The 20,902-nt window shown below is 43.6% G+C and overlaps 1 protein-coding gene across 2 annotated transcripts in view; it reads left to right on the top strand.

The window, feature by feature from the left end:
- GRIN3A (glutamate ionotropic receptor NMDA type subunit 3A) overlaps nt 1–20,586 on the top strand; it is a 151,781-nt gene extending 131,195 nt beyond the window's left edge. Inside the window, exons 7-10 of one of the 2 annotated variants that reach the window (XM_041762920.1) lie at nt 10,735–10,899; nt 11,717–11,793; nt 16,518–16,846; nt 18,729–20,586. In XM_041762920.1, the coding sequence (XP_041618854.1) occupies nt 10,735–10,899; nt 11,717–11,793; nt 16,518–16,846; nt 18,729–18,775 (618 nt within the window). In that variant the 3' untranslated portion in view covers nt 18,776–20,586. Of the gene's footprint in view, nt 1–10,734; nt 10,900–11,716; nt 11,794–16,517; nt 16,901–18,728 lie in introns of those variants that run through there. The other variant, XM_041762921.1, reaches the window with a different exon arrangement.
- The last annotated feature ends 316 nt before the right edge of the window (nt 20,587–20,902 follow it).

Here is a 20,902-nt window from a genome sequence, read left to right on the forward strand (position 1 = left end):
AGAATCTTCTCCAAGATCTCCCAGTTGGTAAGTGGCAAAGCAAGAACTTGAACTAGGCTTATTTATTTATTTATTTATTTATTTATTTATTTATTTATTTATTTATTTTTAAGACTTATTCATTCATTTGAGAGTGTGCACCCATGCACTGCAGTGTGGAGCTTGCTTCTCTCTCTGCCTGTGTCTCTGCCTCTCTCTCTGTGTGTCTCTCATGAATAAATAAAATCTTAAAAAAATAATAAAAATAAAAAATAAACTGATAATAGCAACCAATATACTTCCAGGCTATACAGATCACTAACAATATGTTGTTATTAAATCCAATATTAATGGATTGTATCTGCTCTCTACCATATGTTGCAATCCCAAACCACAAGGCACTTTCCTTTTCTTTTTTTTTTTTTTGAAATAGGAGAAAATATAGCCTTAGCTCTGTTGGTTTATCCTCAAAGTCTATCATGCTTTAGAGGCATTCTCAGGGAAAAACCTCTCAGGAAATATTTTTTGTTTAGTTACAAATTCTATTCTTCACTTGTACTATTGAATCTCTTTGTTAGCATATAGGAAGTCATTGATCTGGCTACTGTGTTTTATCTGTTTTGCATGCCTTGAAAAGGGAATGGCTTGGATGTTTTTTAAGACAAGGTGGCACCGTAATAGGCCACTAGACTGAGAATCAGACTGGACGCCTCTCCTTTCATACTGGTTACTGTAGCTATCCCAAAGGCTGGTGACTGTGCACATAGCAGCATATCATGTGTCAACTTTAAAGGCATTGGCTGGTTCACAATGAAAAACCACAACATTGAAGAGATACCAGCAGCAAGACAGCTGTGTACATCAAAGGCTACAGTCTGAAAACTCATAGGCTTTATCCGACCTGCAAGTAAATTTTTTTTGTTGTTTTATGTGATGTTTGTCCTCACAAGTTTTTTATTTGCCAATATTTTTAAAATCTGAAGCTCTTAAATCAAAATCAAAATGAGCATAAAGGAATGCATGCCACCCCAAGATGAGAGTGACCTTTTATTGGCTAAGATACCTATGAAGCATGTGGCTAAAATGGAAAGTTTCAAGGAAGAGAAAACCTGCTCCACTCTTTAGTACAAAAGCTCAAGATGGACTAAAGTGTTCATTATTTTTCAAAAATAGTGCATCTGGTCATAAAACATTTATCCCAACAACCAATATTTTCTAACAGCTGAAACAATAAGTTTACAATAGTCAAAACAAATATAGCCATATAAAACTTCAAACCTCCATATAATAAAATCTAACAAAAACTAACAGTCAACTTGAAATTAGAGAAACATAAATAATACCTAGGAAAGAGATTAATAGCTTTTTTTCAACAAAAAGCCTTGCCTTGTCTGGAATGCATAACCAGCAAAGGATATAAATATATGATTCATACAAAAGGAGATGGAAAAAACATCAAAAAATAGCCTCCCTAAGTAAATACAAATCAGAATGTTTAAAACAAGAAAAAATGATTGCATATAAAACAGGCTTGGCAGGGATGTGAGCATTCTGTGCATCGGGCAGCATCAGCAACAGTGTTCACACTTTGTGAAGGATGCTTCACACTTCATGAGGCCTCAAAACAGTAATATCATCTGACTTGTTAATCCCAGCCACTGTATATATATATATATATGCATATATATATATATACATATCAGAGAATCTCATATATATATATATCTCAGAGAATCAAAACCGATTTTTAAATGTTATGCACAAAAGATTTTTTTGTTGTAGCAATATTTATCATGTATATATAATATTAAAGAAAATTAAACACCTGACAGTTTGAGATTAGTTGCCAATTATGGTAAATAATAGGTGATAAAATAAAGCCATTAAATTAATAAATAAAATGACTGTAAATACACATTTTTGGAAAATAGTATTTTTTTTAAAAAGCAGAGTTGTTATATATTTACATAATTATGGAAAATACATATGTATATGGTTCATATGCAGTTCAGAAAAGGAAAATAAGAACTGAAAGTATTTTGTAGGGACACCTGGCTGGCTCAGTTGGCTAAAGCCTGTGACTCTTGATCTCGGGATTGTGAGTTTGAGCCCCCCCATGGGATGTAGACACTTATTTTTTAAAAAGAAACTATGTATGGGTAAAGGATTTTGGTTAATCGTCTCTAAAGTTTAGAAATGTTTTTCTGAGTTGCTTTAATAATAAATCAAGATTTTCAAAAGACCACACAATGGAGTAATGTAGCAAATTGAGTACCAGGTCTGAGGCTAAAAAGTGGTTGCGGAAGCCTAGAAGGGGCAGGGGCTTGGAGAAGGCAAGGAACAGAAGGAATGTTTCCTGAACAGGATGGGCAGTGCCACACTGACGGAGCCATTAAGCAGATTACAGATTAAAGAAGACAGAGGTTCCCAGCCCCCAGGGCCTGGAAAGTGATGAGACCTTCCCACAGACACTGGTCGCTGTCCATCTACATCGTTTTGCTAATGCAAATGTGTGAGCACTGTTAATTAACTTTGCTTATGCATTGTCCTGCTGGATTTTGCAGATCATCTCCTCTTGTTTCTTTTGTTAAATGTGATCTTTCCATCTGTCTTCATTGATGAAAAAATTCCAGATCCTCTGAGTGAACATCTTCTTTCTCCCTCTTCATAATTATTGTTTTTTTTTTTTTTTTTTAGAAATCCCAAATGATTGCACCTTACACTTTTACCCTACTCTCCAGCCAGGTAAACTGTATCCCTTGGGAGCTGTCCTTGGGACCTCCGAGCCCAGCCTCCTGCAAGTCTCCATCTTCTGTCCCTCCCCCACAAAGGATCTTTTGTATAGATACAACAATGAAGCTGCCAAATTTGTTGAGCTTCTGCTCTTCCAGGCAAAATAGTGGGTGGCAAACAAAAGTGTATAAATCAGGTCTTCTAGATTAGAAACCGTATTTGCTTCCTATGTATGCACCCTACTTCCAAGTATCTAGGAGTCATCCATAGTTCAGACTTTCCATAGCTCTTCTTTCCTTTACCTTTCACTAAAATCATCATTTGTCCCCAACTCTTGTTCTTACTAAAGAAAAAGAATATCAGTTTGAACACCAGGATTGGGCTTTACAGACTCAGAGAAGAGATAATGCAAAGTTTAACGCACTAGATCACTAAAATATAAAATGATTTCCCCTGGTTCTTGTAGTTATTTTACCCTGGGGGAAGCCTACTCTAATGGGTACTGGAAATCTTGAGATTAACTGTAACTAAGTTTCTTTTCAGACATATTGTATTTAATAGGCATGTATTGAACACCTACTATACACCAAACTTTTGGAGGCATATAAAGAAAGGCAAAGCCTCACTGCATCAGAGAAATCTTCCTAGAACAGACTCATGGATTCACTTCAGGGTTCTACATTGAGAAATAAAGTCTATTTCAAGATAGGTTCTATTTACAGCTTGGAGCTAGAGGAGCTTAGTCCTTTAAGCAGTCTATCGGGTCAAGTTCTTTGGTTGCAAGCAACAGATTAAGCAAGAAAAAAGGGGATTATCAAAAGAATAGTGGGGAGCTCAGTGTTTTGAAGTAAGGAAAAGAATAACTGATAATGCCTCAGGAACCACAGGACTCCAGGGACTATGACTTTGAGGCATTGGCACTGGAAATGACTCAGTCTCAAATAACTTTCAATGCCAATATCTCTGTTTCAAATGCAAATTGGCTTACCTTAGGTCACATGCTTGGCTTTAAGGGACCAAACAATGAGGAGTCTGATTGGTTGATAAATGAAAACTACGCATTTCCCCAAGGAAAGTGTCCTAAACAAATAAAATCAATACAATACATGCCCAACACAAGTCAGCTGAAATTACTGCATTCAATCTCTAACTTTTTATTAATTGCAAATATACTTCCCTCCAATTAGGTCCCAGAGTGATGAATACTGGTATTATGCAGTCATGATGGCAAGTTTTCCAAGCTCAGTTTTCTCATCTATCAATTGAGAATACCCATCTCTTTCTCCCTCACAAAATTATTCTAAAAAATCTCCTGAGATATACAAAAGTGTTCAGGGAGTAGAAGGGAAAGGAGAAGAGATGGGTAGGAAATATCATAAAGGGAGACAGAACATAAAGACTCCTAACTCTGGGAAACGAACTAGGGGTGGTGGAAGGGGAGGAGGGCGGGGGGGGGGGGGTGAATGGGTGACGAGCACTGAGGAGGGCACTTGACGGGATGAACACTGGGTGTTATTCTATTGTTGGCAAATTGAACACCAATAAAAAATAAATTTATTATTAAAAAAATAAAAAATAACGTGTTCAGGGAGAAAAACTGGTACACATTTACATTATACAATAAGATTCTAGCTTTTGAATGCTTTCATCCGTTCTTTCAAAAAATATTAATTGAAGACCAAGTAAATGCTAGGCACTGTTCTAGGCAATCAGGGTACAGTCTGAACAAGATGAACAAAACTCCTATCCTCTTGGAGCTTACATTCTATGTAAGAAGGGAAGTAGGCAATAAATAAAATATATTATGTTAGGAGAAAAATAAAGCAGAGTAAGGGGGTTAAGTTGTGTCCAGAAAAGGAAGGGGAGGAAGTTTTGCCCTTTTTAACCACATGGTTAGGGGAGACTTTATTGATAAATGACATTTGAATAGAGAATTGAAGAAAATGAGGGAGAGGAACAATACTGATTACTGGCAGGAGTTGCAGGCAGAGCACAGAAAATGAAGACTCTCAACTGCTCCATAGACTTAAGCAAGAGGAAGCCCAAGTAGCTGAGCAGAATGAACAAGTGAGAGAAGGATATGAAGTCAGAAGTACAGGACTAAATCATGGAAGGTCATTTAGATTATTGTAAGAACTCATGTATACTCTAGAGGAGATGGAAAACCGTCACCAGACATTGAATGACATGTTTTGTTGAGGGAGCCAAGCTGGATGCTGTGCAGAAGACAGACTGAGGGGATCAGAGAACCAAATAGAAGGCTATTTCAATAGTCCAAGTGAGCAATGATGGTGGCAGAGACCAGAGTGGTTGGTTGAGGTGGTGGGAAGTCATCAGATTCTAGGTATACTTTGAAGGTAGGGTTCGCCATATTTGCAGACATACTAGGTATGGATGCTAAAGAAAGAGAGCAGTCAAAGATGACTCTAAGACTTTTTGCCTGAATGATAGCAAGGATGGGGATTCTCTGATGAGAAAGACTATGAGAGGAGCAGTTTTCAGGGAGGAAAATTAGTTTATTTCAATGTGTTAAGCTTGAGATGTCTGGTAGATATCCTAGCAGCAAGACTGAATAAGAAGTTGGGGAAGATATAAATTTAGAAATCATTGGCCTGTAGGTAGGATTTATAGCCGTGAGTCTGGACAAGAAAGTGAATGTAGCTAAAGAATTAAGGCATGCCAATATTTATGATCATAAAGATGGGGAGGAACCAGTAAACAAGACTGAAGTAGAACAGAGAGGTATCCCAGAAGCAGGGAAGAAAATATGTCAAAGAGGATGAAATAATCAATGGTGTCCAACCTGGTACATGAATAAGGTGAAAACTGTTGTATTTGGCAATGTGGAGGTCATTGACGGCTTTGACACGAGTTGTCTAGGTTACAGGTTGGGACAAAAAGCCTAAATGGAATGAGTTCAAAAGAGAATGGGGACAGAGAAATTGAAAACAAGTATAGCCAGCTCCTTAGAGGACCAGAGAAAGTGTGCAGTTGGTATGTTGAGAGATGGGTACTGGGGGCTAGGAAGGCTTAGCTCTTTGGACTCAGTGACATCTGAAGCATGATGCATGAAACACTCTAACTGCATTTCTTGCTGGAGGTTTCAGAATTAGTCATCTAACCAGCTGTCAGATGTTTCAAATGTCCACATCTGAGCAAGATGCAAAGCACGGTTTAGGCAGCAACAAAATTGGTGGTCTTGGCCTCTTTATGCTGGGAGCACTCATAATCTGGGCAGGGACCACTTAGAACATTTGACACAACAGGCATCTCCCTTTATCTGAATCTAGTCCATTCCTGGAAATACGTTGGCTGGTGAACTTCTAGATTGTGGGAGTCCTTTCCATTGTTTTAAATAAAAAAAGAAAAACCAAAAACAAAGCATTCCTACTTCATCCAAAAACCCCAACCAGTTTTAAATATCACTAAAACACCCTTAGACACGTGTGTTTAATATCTAAGGCACAGTGCATATAACAGTCCATCAAGGATTTCTGCATAATAGGAAGCATTTAAAACACCACTTCTTATTCATTCTTTCTTTGATGCATAATTATTGGATATTCATGGGTGTGATATGCAGAGTATGTTTTCCCTCCACAATGCAATGAATATATGCCAATGTAAATAATAAAATGCTAAAGAAGCATAACATATATAAATAACATTTAGCAAAATAGTCAAGCAAGGCAGTTTTCTGAGTGGTTACATATGGATTAAAGAGGTAGCTCAGTGAGATTGGATGGCCTAGCATGAGTGTATGATGGAAAAAAAAGCCATAAATGGCCGAGATTTGCCCATGGCTAAATCCTAGGACAGACTTGAGACCCCAGAAGTGTATGGCTGTGAGCTATCAAATGAAGCTGCAGACAAAGCCACAGGATAAAGAAAACAAAAACCTTATGTCTGTTTGCCTTTCTTTGTTGTCATTTATGCAGCTCCTGACAACACACCATTGGGCTCTGATTGCATTTCTGAACAGGATGTTCATACTCCCATCATTTTGTCTGTGTTGCTTAAATGTATTTTTAAGATATGACTTTGAATATCCACTGTTTCTCTTCTTCCTCTGGCCAGTGATAAATGTGGAGTTGAGCAAGTTCCACTTTATTAGAAAGTTTTCACGTGGTATGTGGGGCAGACGCACGTAGCTAATGCGCAGTACACGGAACACGTCCGAGGAGAAGAATGACTGAATTACAACTGCAGCTGTACATCTTATCACTCAGACTCACACACAAGTTAAACATGTTCGTTGGTGCTCACAGGCAGATTATCGCGGATTTTCAATTTGGATGTTGAGTTTTGAATTAAAATATTTGCATGTTGTTTTAGGGAATAGACGGTAAGAGTTCAGGTAGCAAGGGATACCTATAAATGGTATTCACTTGAAAGGTAGTATGGGGGACGCCTGGGTGGCTCAGCAGTTGAGCGTCTGCCTTTGGCTCGGGGCGTGATCCTGGATTCCCAGGATCCAGTCCCACATCGGGCTTCTTGCATGGAGCCTGCTTCTCCTCCCTCTGCCTGTGTCTTTGCCTCTCTGTGTCTCTCATGAATAAATAAAATATTTTTAAAAAGAGAGAGAGAGAAAAGAAAGGTAGTATGGGATTTAGCATCAAACAGTCCTGGATCTACAACCTGGCTCCCCCATTTATTAGCTTGTAAGATCTTGGGGAAGGTAGTTAATCTCTATGAGACTCAGTTTCCTTGAATGTGAAATAGGGATAATAATATTTAAAGGGTATTAAAAATCATAATACACATATGTGATGCCTGGCACACATATTAGTTGCCCAATTTAAAACAAACAGTAATTATATCTACTAGTTTATTAGTATATGGGTGTAAACAAGTTAAAGGAAAAAATGAGGGGGTGCCTGGATGGCTCAGTTGGTTAAATGTCTGACTCTTGGTATCCGCTCAGGTCATGATCTCAGGGTCATGAGATCAAGCACCGTGTCGGAGTCTGCTCAAGATTCTCTCCCTCTCGGGCAGCCCGGGTGGCTCAGCGGTTTAGTGCCGCCTTCAGCCCAGGGCCCGATCCTGGAGACCCGGGATCGAGTCCCGCATCGGGCTCCCCGCATGGAGCCTGCTTCTCCCTCTGCCTGTGTCTCTGCCTCTCTCTCTCTCACTGTCTCTCTCTCTCTCTCCCTCTGTCTCTCAGGAATAAATAAATAAAATCTTAAAAAAAAAATTCTTTCCCTCTGCCAACCCCCCTGCTCATGTGCCCACTGTATCAAATAAATAAATAAATAAATAAATAAATAAATAAATAAATATTTAAAGAAAAATGTGTAAAATAAACTGAATACAGCCTATTTGATACTGAGGTAATAAGAGGAAAATGAGACTGGTTATTGTCACGCACAAAAACACAGAGGGGGGAGCCATGTGTTTAAAGGCAAGATGTGGGGATCCCTGGGTGGCACAGCGGTTTAGCGCCTGCCTTTGACCCAGGGCGCGATCCTGGAGACCCAGGATCGAATCCCACGTCGGGCTCCCGGTGCATGGGGCCTGCTTCTCCCTCTGCCTGTGTCTCTGCCTCTCTCTCTCTCTCACTGTGTGCCTATCATAAAATAAATAAATAAATAAATAAATAAATAAATAAATAAAGGCAAGATGTTTCACCGTAAGCTGCATTTTTCTCAGTCGTCTTGGCAGCACCTTGTAAGAAAGTGCCAGTCTGTTAAGCGTTGTGCCAAATGTTTGATGATGTTAATGTCAAAAATGAATTCCCCCATTTTGTTCTTCATCCATGGCAGCAACAACTCACTAAATCCTTACGTAATAACCATATCCTGTACGCATTACGACAGGTCCCGCCCGAGGGCTATTTTCAGACATATTTGTAACCTACTTTCTGGAGGTCAGCATTACAGTTGGTCACCACTTGTGCAGAGATGTCCCAGGAGAAGCCCTAGTACTTGTGTAGCTCTCCGGACCTGATACACCTCTTCCCTTTCCTAGAGCAGCATTCCTTATTCCCTAGGGCTGGGCTTCTCTGCCTCATTGTCTCAGGTGGTCTGCCCAGGTATCTTGCCTTGTTCTCAGTGGCCTAGACCAGGTCATGCCTCTGCTCACCTCCAGTCATTAGTTCTCCAGGGATCCTAGCATCTGTCATTGATGCAGAGCCATCGCTGGAGGATGTACTGTCATGGAGAAAGAGATTTCATGCCCAGACTCCACTGGAGTCCCCAAGTTCTACTTCTGAACGCTGCCCCCAGATGGACTTCCTGGCATACCCAGGAGATGGCCCCATGCCTGAACCATGTCTGGCTAAGTGTTTCTTCGGGACTGGAGGTAGAGGCGGGGAGAATGGAAGAAAGGAAACTCCCTTCAAGAGAATGGGAGGACACTGACATCCGTCATTTGAGGGTGATTAAAAATATAGGCTCTGGAGCTAGACTGCCTGACTTTGAACCCCAGCTCTAATCTTGGCTGGTTGTGTGACCTTGGACAAGTAGCTAAGTTATTTTGTTCCTAAGTTTCCTCACCTATAGAATGGAGGCAATGACAGTACCTACCTCATAGGTTGTTATGAATAGTAAGCAAGTTGTGAGTGATAAAGTGTTCAAAGCTGTGCCTGCCACATATTAAGTGATAAATAATTATCAGTGATGAGGATGATGACCAAAAGCCCCTGGCAGAGGGATGACATCAGGCTTCTAAGCACTGGCATCTGAGGACTTGCTTGGTATGGTTCTTCCTCACAGCACATGCCTCCTGCACCACCTACCCCTCAGCCACCACGGTCTGCTTCACAACCCCCTACATCACTGGTGCCAGACGTCACTTCTTTCCCTGTTTCTGCAACCTTCAGAGTGCTTACGTCTCACCCAAGCCTCCACATTCTACCTCTCTCCCTTTACGTCTTATCTCATGAGTCCACTTCTCCACAAAACTGAGAAGGCATGGATCAGTGTCTGTATCAAGGGGTATAAATTGTTTGCTTCCTCCCTAGACTCAAGCCCATTAAAGGCAGGGACGTAACTCTCCTATCCGAATCCTGTGGTACTTCTCAACCAGTGCCTGAAATACACACTCACTGTGTCAAAAGTCTGTCTTTTCTGTAGTCATTGATACCCGTGACTGAATAATAAATACCCATTTCATAGAGAACTCATGAGGATTCTCTTAGATCTCATATGTAAACCACTTAGCAAAGTACCTGCCACGTATAGTTGTTGTAACTATTGAGAATCTCAAGCAGGTTCCAAGCCCAGTGCAGAGCCCAACCTGGGGCTCGATCCCATGACCCTGAGATCATGACCTGAGCCAAAATCAAGAGTTGGACACTTAATCGACTGAGCCACCCAGGTGCCCTAGCTGCTGTTCTGAGGTACAGCAGAAAGAGCCCAGGCTTCACAGCTAAACAAACATGGACTTATAGACCAGCTTTGTCACTTAAAAGCTGCAAGGACTTCAGTGTCTTCAACTGTAAATTGTGGTTTTAATACCTAGCTCAGTGCAAAAAAAAAAGTAAGCAGTCAATAAATATTAGGTCCTATCTTTTCCTCCTCTGTGACTAATTTTGTGGCCTGCCTGAATTTACTTCACTCCCCTGGTCCCAGGTTCCTCATCTGTAAAATGAGAACATTGAAGTGGATGATTTCCATGTTCCCACCAGATCTAAATGTCAAAATTATTGAACTCATCATCTCTTCCCCTTAAACCTACTCGTTCTGTGTCCCTGAGAAAGGTTCTTTCCTTGACAACTCTGCAGCACTTTAGGAAATTAAATTGTTTCAATTCTTGGTCTGTGTCCCTCTACCTCTCAGTCTCTCTCTAGAGTCTATAGGGTGGTCCAGACACTGGGACCAGTCATACGATAGGACTCCCAGGAAGCGTTCCGGGCAGTGGCCCTCGGTCCAGGCTGGTTCCTCCACTACACGTTGTAGTGAAGCCGGTCAAGCACACAGGGAGGGGTGATCTCCAGCTCTCTTTGGGTCTAAGGAAAATGTATCAGCATGGGGCCAGGTGAAGCAACACATTCATGGCCTTTCCTTTCCTGTTCTGCCATAGACTTTGCAAATGGGCATCAAACACTTCTCTGGACTTTTCGTGCTGCTGTGCATCGGATTTGGTCTATCCATCTTGACAACCATTGGTGAGCACATAGTGTACAGGCTCCTACTACCACGAATCAAGAACAAATCTAGGCTACAGTACTGGCTCCATACCAGCCAGGTGAGTGCCACAGCATCCTGCCCAGTATCCTAACCTCAGAACTCCCACTGATGGGAGAGGCCAAGTCAGATGGGTGACAAGTTCCCAAGAAAACTAGGTATAGACAGTTGGTGTAGAAGACAGAGTTCCTTCTATCTCATTTTTTTTTCCTTCTATCTCATTAATTCGCTTCCCTCTTAAATTAGCCTACCCCAAAACTCCCCGTCCTTTCATGGAACCCTCCACTATTGCCCACATGGAAGCCATAGAATTGTTTTCAGCCTCGTTTCACTTAATAGTGACAACCTGAAGAGATGGTGTGAGAGGTGTATTTCCTAAAGACTTTTCTAGCCAGAATTGAAACTCCTTAAGTGAGCTTGAAGTCCCTGTTGCCCTTTAGATGAACCCAGCAGCCCTTGTTCTGTCCCCATCTTCAGTGGCCCTGAGCTTTGAAGTTGGCTGGTGCCAAAGCCGAGTGCCACAGGATGGAATTTCTGTCAAGTAACCCAGATGCCAGCACTTAAGTTTTTGACACTCCTCTCTAGCACTTCTGCAAGGCCCTTTGCCCCACACGCTAGTTGTATCTTCATTGTATCATGTGCCTTTTTACAAACCAGAGCATTTCTAAGCTTCCTACCAAGTTATTTTTTTATTTCCCCCTCTAGATAAGAATAATATCTTAGAATTTGGTTCTCTTGAGATTTCGGGCTGAAGGTTGATCCGTTTTCGGGCATCCCTGGAAATTTGTTTCGAGAGCCCAAGATCTGTTAACCGTAAGATACACAATTAACTGTATGTTTCTAATAATCTCTACGTGTGAATCTGTTCTTCCTGCCAGAGATTACACAGAGCACTAAACACATCATTTGGAGAGGAAAAGCGGCAGCGTTTCAAGACAAAACGTGTGGAAAAGAGGTAAGAAGAGGCCAGGGCCAGGTGTCTTTATGTTTGTGAAAATAAAAACGGAGACATGTAACTGGGTCTCCCTACACATAGGGGCAATTATGTGTAAGTAATTCAGATCAGATCAGGACCAAGTTGTTGATAACACAACCAGTAAGAGTATGTGTGGTTTCAAACAGAAATAGGACAGAATAAAAAAAAAATTCTCTGTACATAATGGACAGGGAAATGCATTATAGGCCACGTATGGTTAAAAGCACGGCTGTGGTCTCTGGAGTCAGGCACCTGGATCATAACCTGTCCCAGACACTTGCCGTATGTGTGGCTTGGCAAATTATTTATTTAACTTCTCTGGGCCTCAATGTCCTCATTTGTGAAATTGAGATAAAAACAGTACTCACTTCCTAGAGAGGCTGTAAGGATTCATTGAGATAATAATACAGGTAAAGCCCCGGGAATGAAGCTATTTTAGCTCTTGTTCTTGTGCACAAAATACACGCAAACCCTAATTCATGAGTACTGCACACAATTCGTTTCCTGCAGTGTGCCCTTTCTGGCATGTGGGCTCCATGGGGCCTTTCTGCTCCCCACTCCTTTCCAGCACTCCTAGGAATATTTGAAATATGCAACAGACGTGTTCTGCTTAATTCGTTTCCTGGCACTCTTACTACAAATGCCCAGCAAAGCGTCTCATGGATCGGAAGTAACAAGCAGTAAATGCAGAGAGGACATCTGAACACCGAAGCTTCCCGCCTTCCCCACATCCAGCCTGTGGGTGACTGCTGCAGCTAAAGGGGCCGGCTGTGCTGCACGCTGCCCCGGTGGCCCTCCTCCCCTCCTCATCCTCCTCGTCCTCCTCCTCCTCCTCTTCCTCCTCCTCTTCCTCCCTTATACCAGAGCCTTCAGTTCAGGGCACTGCCTCCAAATGACTCTCATCTGTGGCAGATCATCAGCTCAAAGCTTGGCTTTCTGGGTGATTTTGAAATCTGCCCCTCACATTTCCCACTCCTAATCGAGGAAAAGGAAAAGGGGGGTGAAAGGCATCATTCATTTTCATTGTTTATACCTCCTCTGGGACGGCTGCTGTGCCCATGTCTCCAGTGTGCATCTAGCTTGTCAGAACCATTTCCGTTCTCTCTGGAAGCCTCTCTTTCCAGTCAGTGAGCACTTCTCGCCCTCTCAGTCTGTGGTATTCCTGGATCATGTTGCAACCCTGTCAGCGACAAGCTGTAGACTAATCAGGTCACAGCTGTCCTGTGTCATGTTACATGTATTCTTTCTGCAATTAAAACAAATTTTTAACCAGAGGAACACAGACAGACATAGCAGCAAAGACATCATCTCATGACAAAGCATTTGTTTACCAGCCATAATAGAAACAGGAAGCCCAGTGATCCCATTTCCAGCCGTGGTGTGATTCCTAGTCACATCTCTCTCACCTGAGTTGGGCACCAAATGTGTCTTTCACTCAGTGTATGCACTTTCTTGGCAGATTCCCTCCTGAAGACCCTTATTTTGAGGCACTAAAGCAGAACATGCCCTCCTGGCTTACCTTGGGCCACCTCCCTACTACCCAACACCCAGCCATAACCTTTCAAATGCAGTGAGTGTTTGAGGCCCCACAGCTGTCATCCCTTTTCTGAATGCTCCAGTGGAGTATTGAACTCCAAGGTTACAGAATTGGTCTGTGGAAACTCGTTTTGCTCATTTTAAGTGCCAAGTGCAGTTCACCCACTGGTCACCTTACATGCCAAGGCTCAGGAAGTTTCCATAGAAAACATAACAAAATGCTGAAGAGGCCTCCAATGAGAAACCAAATCTGACATCAGTATCTGTCATCTTCTATTCATAGGTGGCCCAGAGCCACATGTCAATTACCAGGGCACTTGATAGAGTTTGTGATGGAATCCAGCTTTTGCTTATTTCTCTATATTCTATTCCCAGATATATGCACAAAGCTCTGGAGAAAACCAGATTGGCTATCTCTACTTGCCTGATTTCTGTGGTTGCCTGGACATGCCAGGAAAATGTGCAGGTGTCCTACTATGAATCATTCTGTGGTACTACAGTTAGGTTTGTTGGGTCGAAAACTCTTTCCCTCTTTTTTGGAAGAGTACCTACACAAATGCCTGGGCCTGCTACAATTTGGCATCCTTCCAGCATGCTCTATATTTATAGAATGAATAAAACCATAGATAAGTGGGTGTATGCAGATGAGTCTGGCCCTGAGGACCAGGGACAATGGATGTGTGTGTACCCTCTGGAAAATAAATGTTTAATTGAGCTTAAAAAAAAATAGATGAACAAATGATTAACATATGGATTTGAGCAAAGGCCTAAAGAAATTCTGGGCCATGATACCAAAGTAGATGTTGCTCTTTTTCCATTTAATGCAGAGAAAAAAGTAAATATTGCAAGACACTACCCAGTCTTTGGTGTATTCAACCTGGGATTTCATATAAGTTTTGGTCTATACTTCATCCCACTAGGTTTCTAATACACCCTCATTTTCCCTTTCTCCTTGCCCCAAGGTATAAAAAAATTATAATCCACATAACACAAACACAAACAAGATTGTCTCGAAATTTTTCAAATTCAACTGGAAGAGATTTGAAGGAAAAATTAAAGGGAACTATAGGACTAGAATTTAAAATTTTAACCATACCCCTGACCCAGCTTTAAAGCCAGCGGAGCTCTAAGTGGGTTCATTATAGACTTTTACTCTGCCTAGGACACATGAAAGTCAAGCTCTGGTGCCACTCACTCATTTATATGCAACTATGAGAAATGTAAATGAACTGCAGGGTAGTTTGGAATATGCGTTTTAGTAGCTTGGGGCAGGTATCTCAGTTTTTGGTGTGTGAGAAAATTATCTCAATAACTTAATTTTTTAAACAACTGCGAGTTAGCAATCTATGGGTCAGCTGTGCAGTTTACTGGTCTGGGCCAGACTTTGGCTGATCTTGGCTACATTTGCCCATACATCTGCAGGCAGCTTGTGGAGAGGGGGAAAGCAGCTAAGGGCTGGTGGGTGTATGGCCTCAGCTGGGTCCACTGGGGAGACTGGGAATTCTCTCCACATTCTCTGTTATCATCAGCAGATCGGTCTGGACTTGTTCACACTGCGGCAGCAGGATTCTGAGAGAAACCCTTAGTGGAGGTGGACGAGGCTTCTTAAAAGTTTAAGTGTGGAACTGCTGCCTGCCATTTCTGCTAGTTTGGCCCAAAACAAGTCATGAAACCAGACTAAACTCAAGAAGGAGGGAAAGCCAGACTTTCTCCCCTTGAATCCTCCTTGATAGAGCTGAGCCACAAAGTCCCAGTACCGAGGGACATGGATGGAAAGGAGGAATAAAGGATTATGACCATTTCTGCAGTCAACCAGAGGGCAAAATGAAACAGAATCATCCTATAATGGAACACTTTTGGCTGAAACCCGCAGCTTGAATGTTTTTATTCTCCTCAAACTCAAGTAGTAAACATCAGGGTAGTCCTATGGGACAGAGGATGAGCTGTTTTATGGTATCTATCAGCAGGCTTATGCTTAGAGTCCAAGAGGTGAATAAACAGATTCTCACTTTTACTAAAGCACCATTTCATGTGTCCTAGGCAGAGTAAAAGTCTATAATGAACCCACTTGTGTTTCTGTTCTCATCCATGTAACTGAATCAAGACTTTATTGGCCCTCCCTCTACTCCTTCCCCTGGAGGTCCTCCCCTTCTTCTCCTGGGAAGAAAGAGCCCAGAAATAAAGTCTTGATTCAGTTACATCGTTGAGAACAAAAGCACAAGAACTTAACAGAGTGTTTCTACTTAGGTTCGCCCCATGGCCAAATGCAAAAATGGTCATAACCCTCCTCCTCCTACAAAAGTAGAAGACAGCAACTGCTTAGGGCTCTAGTCTGCTCTTATGGCAAGAAACTCTTCTCACTGCACCTAACTGTCAAAGTTTATTTCGGGCACCAAATCCCCCTTCTCTTGGGCCTGTCCAGCAGTAGCTCTTGCTGTTCACAGCCATCTCTCCGAGACAGTGGAAGGTGGTTTGAAGCAAGCGTGAAAGAAGGTTGTGAATCTATTTCTATTGACTTTCATTATTTCAGCAAGAATTTGAGGCTTTCTTGGGGTTTCTTTTTAGCTTCAGACCTGAGCTGTCATTCTCAACCCACATAAAGTCTTCCCTATAATGGAACACTTTTTGCTGAAACCCGCAGCTTGAATGTTTTTATTATCCTCAAACTCAAGTAGTAAACATCAGGGTAGTCCTATGGAACAGAGGATGAGCTGTTTTATGGTATCTATCAGCAGGCTTATGCTTAGAGTCCAAGAGGTGAATAAACAGATTCTCACTTTTACTAAAGCACCATTTTTGTAGCCATTGAATGTTTCAAGGCAGTGCTGCTCGCTCAGCCTCACCGGTAGGAAGGAAATGGAAAGACGGCCAAGGTTCTTCATAAAAGATATATGCCACACCCTGGTCCCTCCGCCCTCCCGATGATCCATTCCAATTTCAGGGCAGCGGAAGTCTTGGCAAAGCTTTGAACTTCAGTTGAAAAGAACAGTAAAATGGCTCTTTTTGTCCCTACACCACCCCAGCAGGTAGTCCATCCGTGGCTTTGTTACTTCCTCTCTGAATATACATCCAGCTCCATATTCAGTTTGAAATGGCCAACAGATGGGGAGCAGCACTTTTGAGAGCTGCAGAGTGGAAGGTGAATCTAAAGTGTCTTTGTTTCCCAGGTCCAGTGTGGGACCCCGTCAGCTCACTGTGTGGAATACTTCCAATCTGAGTCATGATAACCGGCGAAAGTACATCTTCAGTGATGAGGGAGGACAAAACCAGCTGAGCGTCCGGACCCACCAGGACATCCCGCTCCCTCCAAGGAGGAGAGAGCTCCCTGCCTCGCTGACCACCAACGGGAAGGCGGACTCCCTAAGTGGAGCTCGGAACTCAGTGATGCAGGAACTCTCAGAGCTCGAGAAGCAGATTCAGGTGATCCGGCAGGAGCTGCAGCTGGCTGTGAGCAGGAAGACGGAGCTTGAAGAGTATCAAAGGACAAACCGGACTTGTGAGTCCTAGGTGACCCTGCCTGCCGCTCCCCTTCTCGGTTCTGGGCATTCCTCTGAGCCCTTGAGACACTTTGCGATGCTCTTTTGTAACTACTGACAAAAGTGTGGGGAAGCGGAGGTCTAGGTCTTCTTAGAGGTCAAGTCTGCCCATCCTAGCCTAAAAATCAGCCACAGCCCTTCCCAAGCCGACTCCCTAGCTCTCCAGGGTAAGGGGTCTTTCGGAGCAGGGATGGTAACTTAGGGGTAAACTCTGTGGAAAGGATCTATGAATGACCAGGCAACCCTGGCTCCTGCTAACCTTCTCACCGGGTGCCACACTAGTAGTTCGGGGTTTTAGCCCTTTCTCTGCACTGTCACCAACAAGAGATAGATGCTTACTCATACCTGGTTTTATTTTTAGTATGGAACAGGATTCTCCAGGGTTGTGGCTTTTGATCTAACTCCCCCCATCTAGACTTGTTCCTACATTCTGACCGGGGAGCCGGATAAGAGCCAGAGGTGTGGGTCTGTAAATAATGAAGTGAACTCATTAGCGTCACAGCAGACCAAGGGAAGGGGACAGGGATGTGGTGAGAGGGAACAGAGGACAGACAAAAGAGGTGTTAAAAACGGCCATCATGCTGAAGAACCAAAGCGCTGGGCCAGAAAAAACAATTTGGCTAATGCATGCATAGGACTGTACTTCTAATCTAGCAAAGCATCTCCGCAACAGAGTGTGCCTTTGATAAAGGGAAAAAAAAAAAAAGCAAAGCAAGGACGTGGCCTTAGATGAAACCGGACTATCCCAGCTTATTGCCCACACAGGGCACACGAGCTGGCACTGTGGGTTGAGTTAAAAGGCTCTGTGAACCACACATTAGCCCCTGAGCTCTAGGAATCCCAAAAGCGGACCTCCCCTGCAAACACCACAAGCTTTAATATTTGGGACGGTGCGCCCTGTGCCGTCCATCTCTGTACAGGTAACCACCGAGCAGTCTCCCAGCCCGACACCCACTCCTCCCTGAGGGGCTGTGGCCAGATGTGGTCCCTCCCATTCTCCCCTAGGCCCCATCGGACGCCCCCAAGGAACTGATCATCAGTAACCTGGTTTCCCCTCCCCCTCTGCCTAAGCATCCGTGTCCCGGGTGCACCGGCGTGGTCACACATGCAGGAAGGGCACGTCATGGGGAACCGTGGCACATCGGTTCCCAGGGCTAGAGTAGATGGGAAGCAGCTAGGAACCCGTTAGAATGCTGATTGCCAGGGCCTTTTTTCCCAGAAGTGGTGGGGAGTCTGGCTCAGAAACCTGTTAACCCCACTCCGCCAGGTGACTGACACACGTGATCCAAAAATTCCTCTTCAGGAAGCACTGTTCTAGAACGATGGCTGCTCCCAGCCCGGAGAGAAGAGCCTTTTTAAGAGGTTTTTAGATGTTAGCACACACCTGCTGATTCACCTCCCACACAGCCGCTCCCACCCCAGGGGACCACTTAGGACGAGACTTCGTTTATCACTTCCTTTGCTCCAGACTCATCAACGGGAATGCGCACAACGAATCCACAGCACTGTCCCCGCACTGTGCCCTGGAACAGCTTCCCATCCCTGGAAGGGCTCGCAATCAAAAAATTTCTCCTGCGTTCCCACCAGGAGCTACCCAGGCCCCCAGGGAAAGAGAACCCCTTCAGCTATGATTAGGTAGCACTTTGGCTAATTATCTGAGAAAACCCTGGGGTGGATGGAGGCCCAGAGACTGATGAGGGAGGTAAGAGGCTTCTAGTTAGACTTCGTAACCTTGCAGATGAAACAGTGAGGGAACGACGGGTGTTGGGGGGGGGGGGAGCCCTGGAAACAGAAAGGACAACCCTGCTTTGAAATGCCCTGTCCTCCCGTGTTCTCACCCAGGCCCAGACATAGGTTTGCAACTGCCTTTGGAAGATGATGCCTCGTAGCCATCCCCACCCGTCTGCAACTGCTGAGGATGCCGTAGACCCTGCCATCATGCTCTGCGCGCCCCAAACCTCTGCGCAGCCTGGAAGGCCGACGTGCGGGTGTACCTCTCAACTCAACGTGACAGCCATGCTCCTAACGTACATGGACATTTTTGTAACTGAACTCAGACTAACTGTACTTGAGAAGCTGGCTATTTAAAGGAACCCAGAGGTGAATTCTTTTGTAAAGTAAAGAATCCTTTTGTAATGCAATTAATTATCCCTTAATGTCTCTGTTTTGTAAGTTTGGATTTTTGTATTTCGGGTTTACCTTAAGCTTCTCTACTGAGGCACTCTGAGCAGTGGTGACAAGCTAGACGGCCCTGCCTACCCGCAAAGCGGATGACCAGTGCCCGGCTTCCCCAGTATCTACTGAGGAACTACTTGGCCAAACTGCGGCCAGGACGGGGCAAGCAGCAGCAGGGGCTGGAGGCAGGCTTACTGCCATCAGCATCGCTTGAAACACCTCCAGTTTCTGGATGAAGAGAAACTGCATAGTTGCTTGTGGTGGAATGAAGCAGTCTCAAGTAGCAGTGGTTGTCGTTATCGGTAGTAACTGACCAGTGTTTTGCAGTGTGTGAAACAGTGTGTTGTGTTTCATAAAAAGAGTTCATGAAATGGTGGGTCCTTTGGAAACCCTCCTTTCTGTTCTGCTCCACCTGTTCTTTCAACTTCCCTCGGGCTCAAAAACACAAAGATCCAAGGCTTCAGGTGGAGGGTGGTAGTCTAGTAAAGGAGAAAGATGCTTGCCTCCTCTTCCGGGCTCCTGTTTCATGACATCAGGAAGGCCCATTCTTTTCCAAGCTCTGCTGCTGGGAAACGAGACGGCCTGGTTGTGTAGCACACCCCACCCCATTTTCCAAAGGGGAAGTTCCTGGCACAGGAAGCACACAATAATATACGGCGGGCTGAGCAGGAACAGATAGGGCAACGTGGTTCATGTAAATAATAATTATAAGGCCCCAGAGTGTGGATGCCTTGGGGTAGAGGAACAAGGGGGATTCCTCCAACAATTAAAAGACAAGTTGGAAAAAAAGGGACAGACAAGTGGGGCAGCCACAGCGACACAATCACTTGAGGTCTTTAATGTGCCTGGAGGGGACTCCATTATTCATGGATCTTGCTGTTGCACAAACCCTATACCGGGGCTGCTGCTTCTGCGCCAACCAGACAAGTGGTCAGTGAAGCAACTGCCAAGTCAAACTAAGCTACATCTTCTGGGCAGTGAGCTTCTCAGTGTTGGTGCTGGGTCTCATAGGGCCTTGGAGCTAATAAGCGTTTCCTCGGTGTGGATAAAGAATGAAGGGGAAAGAAACTACTTTAGGGCCTCTCTTCCTCCCAACTCATTTTTGATAAGCAAACCAGAAAATTCAACCAGTCATGGAAAGAACTTGAGTTCTGATCATCAAAGCCACTTCACTATCTGCACTTTTGAGTTATTCCCTTCTTTACTCACCTTAATGCCACCCATCTAATCCAGGAGTCCCTCACTCTTTTTAAGTTTAGTTCCTAATCGTTTTATGAAAATAATGTACTTAGAAGTATTTTCTTAAGGTTTGTAAAGAGTGTTTGCATTGTGTCTTCATTTTAATGTGTGTGTAATCGCTCCACTCCAGGAAGAACTGAAATGCTGTCTTGTGAGCATGAAGTGAACAGGCTGTTTTGCTCCAGCCACTTTTCTTGTACAACCATGTGGATGGACTAGATGTTCTCAGGTCTTTTCCATCTTCAGTTTCTATGACTGTGGAATAAATGTTCAGATAGAAACTTCACTTTCTGGTGTACTGCTGGCATTGTCTTTGGGGATTCAGATGTGGACATGGGACCAGCTCCTTCCTCACAGGAGACTCACTCATGCTATAATGTACACTGTTTCCTCAGTAGAGTCAACGTGGCACAAAATTTGCTGAGAAAACTCAGAGCCTGGGCATCACAAAGTATAAATGAAATAGCTTCATCTGGGAGACATTCTAGGAAAAGCCACAATACTGAGAGATCTCTAAAAAATTCTGCCCTGGCCACCCTCACTTAGTAATTCAACAACCATCTGCTACATGGCCTGTATTTACGTGCCAGGTGCTGCTGGGA

Source organism: Vulpes lagopus, chromosome 7, assembly GCF_018345385.1.
Source record: "Vulpes lagopus strain Blue_001 chromosome 7, ASM1834538v1, whole genome shotgun sequence".
NCBI classification, from domain to species: domain Eukaryota; kingdom Metazoa; phylum Chordata; class Mammalia; order Carnivora; family Canidae; genus Vulpes; species Vulpes lagopus.